The sequence below is a fragment of the Ailuropoda melanoleuca genome, chromosome 8 (assembly GCF_002007445.2).
Source record: "Ailuropoda melanoleuca isolate Jingjing chromosome 8, ASM200744v2, whole genome shotgun sequence".
NCBI classification, from domain to species: Eukaryota; Metazoa; Chordata; class Mammalia; order Carnivora; family Ursidae; genus Ailuropoda; species Ailuropoda melanoleuca.
In genome coordinates, this window is record NC_048225.1 from 108,776,493 (window position 1) to 108,781,988 (window position 5,496).

The following is a 5,496-nucleotide window of genomic DNA, read 5'->3' on the forward strand; positions in this document are numbered from 1 at the left end:
TCAAAATAAATTTATTAAAAGTATTCAAAGACCACATCAAATTTTAGCTGCCTTCAGGACAGTTTTTGGCACTCATCATAGACAACATAGTTTCCTACACGACAGCACTCATTCCATTACACCACTTGACAATTCAAACACAGACCGTTTCAGTTTTAGTGTTACGTGAGACAATAGTACTGATGATCTGTAGTCATAAGAACTTCAACACCCTTGCACACAGTAAACATTTTAATATTACTTACTCCTAAATAACTAAAACTAAAACCACTATGTGGTAACATGGACTGATTTAGGGAAAGATACACAGCCAGCTAGCTAAGGCCACATAATCCCAGACCTATTGATTTTTAAATGCTTTTGGACCAACAGTATCACATCATACCTTGGGGTCTCACGTTCCTGCCTTTCCAGTGTGAGACACACCACATGTAGACCACTTTCTCCCTGTGTTCTAGACACAGCTACGGAAGCTGTCCCAATACAAGCTTCTCCTAGACAGTTACCACCTTCCTGATTCACTAACTCTGAATCAATAGTTCTGAGTGATGTTTCCTGAACACCCAGGCTAAGTTCAAGGTCAGTCTTTTCGGCAGGTCACAGCCTTTCTCCTTAGGAAAAAAATGAAATGTCCTCCACTTTTGGGCTCTCTTTCTCATCTCATGTGGCATGTGGCTCTGTGGCCATCTGTGGCTTTTTACACAAGTCCTGGTAGAATTCTGACTCCAAGAAACGGGGATAAGAGTTGTTCTCCATCAAGCTGTAGACCCTTTTCTGGGCAGTTGTAAAGCAGCCACTTGTAGCTTCTTGTATATTTTGGGCAATCAGAGTTTTGGTTTGAAAGTCTATGTTTATCTGAAATTAAAAAAAAAAGTGGTTTATTCCATATTCAGAGCTAGAAATTGATACCTATTTAATATTTGAAAACAAGAAGCAAAAACTATAATGTGTGATGAGTTTCACTAGCCAAGTCATGGAAGAAATGTAATTAATCTAATTAAAAACTAGAATTAGTTTTTAAAAACAATTTTACTCCCCGCCCCCCTTTAATTTAATTTGATGTCTTTTATTTCATGTTGATGCTAAGAATGTTCAAAATATGCTGCAATGAAGAACTTTTTTCCCCCCCTACCTCTTTTGGAGCTTCTTTTTCTATGAAATCAGTATATATTTTCCTTGCTTTGGAGGACAGTTTTTGGGGTGACTTGGTTTTTTTGAAGTCTTCACAGGCCAGCCAGAATTCAATATTTTCTTCACAAAACTCAGATTTTAAAAAAGCCCTGAATGCAGCAAGACCATCTAGGGAAAGAGGAGGTGGAAAAAGCATACAGAATGTGAATTGGGTGACCAATTAATCCCTTAAATTTTTTCCAGAACTACCATTCTCCCACCCCTATGTTTCATTATTTCTCAATGATAGCAATTTTCTTGATTTCACTCAAATTTGTAATCCTCAGAATTTAGCTCTTTAAAGACTAAGATGCTAATAGGCAAAATGCCTAAGTTGGCACACTGCTACAAAAAATATACTTAACTTTGCTATTAATGAAAATATTTATAGGGGAACCTAAATTCTCTGGGAACTAAGCCTCCTGGAAACATTGTATGCAATGGAAAACTGATTCAACCTTAAGGAAGAGCAACTGACACTACAGTTTTGGCTAGTTTTTCTTCCCTATCTACAATGACTAAACCATGCATTTCCATGGATAAATACTAGGAAATAAAGGAGAAAAAGAGGCATTCTATTTTTAGTGACTGTAAAGCTGAATTCCCCTGGGGCAATCTGCTCTTCTGTTGTGTGAACACCTTTCTAGACGTGTGATACTTGAAATGGATCAAATTCAACAGATTAACTTACATTTACTGGCTAGCAGCTCATCAAATGCTTCTGACCACAGTTGTGCTTCCTCAGGAGAAGGCCTGCAAAAAAAAACTCTGCACATTAGCTTGTGCACACCAGAGTTCCTCTTTTCAGCACAGCAGCTAGCTATTCATATTTGCACATACAAGATTTTCAACTTACTTGATGAAGGTTTGCTGTTTGCTTTTCTTGCCATTTTTGGGCTTCCCAGGAGAGGATGAATTTTGCAAGAAGTAGCTCAAACGGGTCTTCCAATCTTTTAATCTATTAAAAAAAAAAAAGATATTCACTGAGTGCAACATTTAAAATTGCTACTGCAGCTGAACGCATTTTTACCAAATAAAGTCACCCAGTAGCCAGAAACTAAGACAAAACAAGAACTCCTCAAGTCAGTCTTAACTCATTTTACATTTAAACCTAGCACCTATATGCTGAACACAATTAGTTTCATCCATTCATCTGAACAGAAGTACTACTTTTATAACTGAGAGTAAGACTACCTAAAATTACTAGGGTATTTAAATGAATTCAGCTGGCATACTTCAAAAGGCAGATGCTATTTCTGGCCCACGAAAGGCAGCAGTTTTTCTGCAGTCTTAATTACAATTCTAAGACATTTCACACTTGAAACCTACAGTGGAACTGCCTGGAGCCAGTCGGTATTCATTTCTCTTCTACTCCTAGAGCAGAGGCTCTGGACCACACTAGAAGCCATGAGGGAGGAAGGGAGGAAGGGAGGAAGGGAGGAAGGGAGGAAGGGAGGAAGTGTGTGTGTGTGTGTGTGTGTGTGTGTGTGTGTGTGTGTGTGTGTGTGTCTGAGCCCCCCAGCCCAACTACAACACTCATTTTAAGCAGATGATGCATAACAATGGTTTGTTTCATAGTCTTTAATGGGTGAGATATGCAGTTCCATTAAAAAACAAAAACGATTTTAAAACGAATATAATCAGAACCAGCCAAAATACTTCTTCCAGAAGCTGTGTAAGCCAGTCAAAACTTCCAATGCAAGGTACCATTGCTGGGGATGCGCTTCAGCCCCAGGATTCTCGGATGTTATTTTAAATGCAGGGGACAAAAAGCCAACCCGCAATTTCTTAGGCGCATCAACCACCGCCTCCATATCAAAAATTTTCTCAGTTCCTAAACTACCCGAGAGTCCTTCGCTCACGTAACAAAATCAGTACATAACACACAGATTTAACCTTACTTTGCAAATTGACCTTTTCCACATTTTTTTTTCCTGCAGAGGCGCAGGTTACACAGTTCCCTAACGTCAAAACCGAGCCCGAAGGTATCACGTTTGCGGCAAACCCGGGAGCCAGGTCAGCAGCGAGCGGCAGGAGAAAGAAGGCCGTACTCACAGGGTCCGCTTCATTTTTTCCCGCTTCTCCTCGCTCTTGGGGCTGTTGCCGGAGTTCTTGTCCATGGATCCGCAGTCGTGCTGAACAGCCAGGAACATGGCACTTTGCATTATCCTCCTTCTGCTGGAGCCACAGCTGTTTGCGGCGGGGCGCGCGCCGCCGCATTTATTAGAGGTGGTGGGGCGGGGGCGGGACCTCACGCCGCCGGTCCCGCCTCTAGAGGGCACCGATTGGTCGGTTGCCGACGGGCACGGGGGCGGGGCCAGCCCCGGCCTGCGGCAGTCACGGGCGCCTCCGAAGGGTCTCGAAGCGAGGTCCGCTGACGTCTGCGGCCTTTGCTTCGTGCGCACTCGTACCAAACGCAGCGGCTTGCGGGGTTTGGTGTGGGAGCGGACAGAGAAGCCTCGCTTCGGGCCACGGCCGGCCACCTTTGTCCATGAGTGGCGGCCCCGGCGAAGGGAGGGAGCCAAAGTTGGCTGCGCTTGCCCTCTCCTCCCCTCCCCCACGCTTAACAGCGAAGGGGAGTGCTGATTGCCTGCCGGGGAAAACTTGATTCTAGCGAACCAGACTGCAGTTACCTTATTTTGAATTAAGGTCTTCCCCCCCCCTCCCTTTTTTTGAGGGCGCGCCCTTTTCCCACCCCACATTTCTTGGTTTGCAAACTGAGGCTGCTGGGAGACCCTCAGTTACTCCTCTCTGCGACTCCATTTAGTTTGGGGGAGGGGAAGATGAAAGGAAGGAACCGTGACGATTCAGGGGCAGCTACTCCGCAGCTTGCCGGGGCATCTTGGAACACGTTTGGGAATGAACGATAAATAGGGAAGGAACAGGAGAAAGTGACTTTATCAGACGACAGTGTTTTTAACGAGGTGTGCATTTTTGATTACTAAAAGATACATGATTGTGCATGTTGTAGGGTTGCAAGCTATTTCTCCGGAGTCCTTGGCTGCTTTTCCTTCCAGAACAGAAATCACGGATCTCCTTATGCTGAGATAGAGGGAAACACCAAGACCTCGCAACTGTAATGCGCCAGAGACATTATGGTTTAAGAGTGCAAGGATGCAGGATTTCCTCATGAGTCATTCTTGGTTGGCTTAGAATTTACCAGAACACTTAATAACTTGCAAGGAGGGGAGGGGTGAGGAGGGTAGAGAGGAGGAGGAGATATTAGTGGTTTACTTGAATAAATTTAATTTGTCAATTCTTCAAAAATCATCTCTACTGTAGCCGGCTTTAAATGTTTTGATTGGGAAGGACAAACAGAGAACCTCCAGAATAGATAAACTTAACACAGTTACTTGATTTCAGGTAACAGAACTGTACAGTGGAATATCCAAATGGTTTCCCCATCAGGCATTTAAGTAGAAAGTAAGATTAACAGCAAGGTAGTGATTAGGCTACAAATATTCTCCTTGCTTTGCATTAGAACTGCTAAAAGAAAATTGGAACTACTTTAACTTCTTAAAGTGAGCTGCCAGTAGTTGGAGCTCCAAGTTTGACTTTAGGGTAAAATCCGCAGTTTTATTAAAGAGAACAGCTATACTTTATTATGGAAAGGAAAATCATTTAGATTTCAGTAATAAATACTTTAAAACATGTTTGTGAAATGTAAGAATGCTGTTTTTCTCATGCATATACTCTTTATCTCTCAAAGAACCTTGCATAATATTTCCATCTATTTTCGCTTTCTGATTATTCAATAATTATTTATTAAATATGTGTGATAGATAGGCACTTGCCTTTTTTTTTTTCCCCAGTATAAACCTTAATACATTATTCACTTAGAACCTTGGATGGTAGAATTCATTCATAGTGGAAGGTCCAGGAATTCTGACAAAGAGACAGCAAGGAGAGAGAGCTGGACCTGTGTCTGAAGACCTAATTAGAGTCTCAGCCTAACCAATAAATGCTAAGTAACTGTTGGGACAGTCTCATTACACCTCCTGGAGCCCCAGTTTCTCATTTATACTAAGAAAAATGTATCTTTTTTGCCAATCTCGGATATTGTGTGACTCATATGAGGGGCACACAGAAGTTTGGTATTATTAATTTGCGTATGTGTGAAAAAGGAAATATAGCTATTCAAGGTAGAAAAACCACTAAAGGATTAACTCAGAGTTAACTAGGTTATAAATGTGTAAATACTATTAAAATATTAAAATAATTTCCCAGAGATTTGTAAAGTCTTAAGCTCATAATAGATACTTTATACATGCTCTCTGGGTACTAAGCAAATAAGAAAAACAAACAGTTTGCCATTTAAATTTTTTC

The 5,496-nt window shown here is 41.7% G+C and overlaps 1 protein-coding gene across 1 annotated transcript; it reads right to left on the reverse strand.

Moving 5' to 3' along the window:
• On the reverse strand, positions 1-3,384 carry RGS2 (regulator of G protein signaling 2). Its single transcript, XM_002923390.4, has 5 exons — positions 3,226-3,384; positions 2,027-2,128; positions 1,862-1,923; positions 1,133-1,299; positions 1-855 (listed from the first exon to the last, which is right to left on the reverse strand). The coding sequence occupies exons 1-5, from the start codon at positions 3,333-3,335 to the stop codon at positions 661-663; spliced, it is 636 nt and encodes a 211-aa protein (XP_002923436.1). The 5' UTR covers positions 3,336-3,384; the 3' UTR covers positions 1-660.
• Positions 3,385-5,496: the final 2,112 nt, after the last annotated feature.

What these genes read in the sequence shown, in the direction of transcription:
- RGS2 (XM_002923390.4), bottom strand. Translation starts at nt 3,335, where the DNA reads ATGCAAAGTGCCATGTTCCTGGCTGTTCAGCACGACTGCGGATCCATG. An exon ending in AAACAGCAAACCTTCATCAA is followed by an intron (nt 1,924 to 2,026) that starts GTAAGTTGAAAA and finishes TTTTTTTTGCAG; the next exon opens with GCCTTCTCCTGAGGAAGCAC. An exon ending in TGAGCTGCTAGCCAGTAAAT is followed by an intron (nt 1,300 to 1,861) that starts GTAAGTTAATCT and finishes CTCTTTCCCTAG; the next exon opens with ATGGTCTTGCTGCATTCAGG.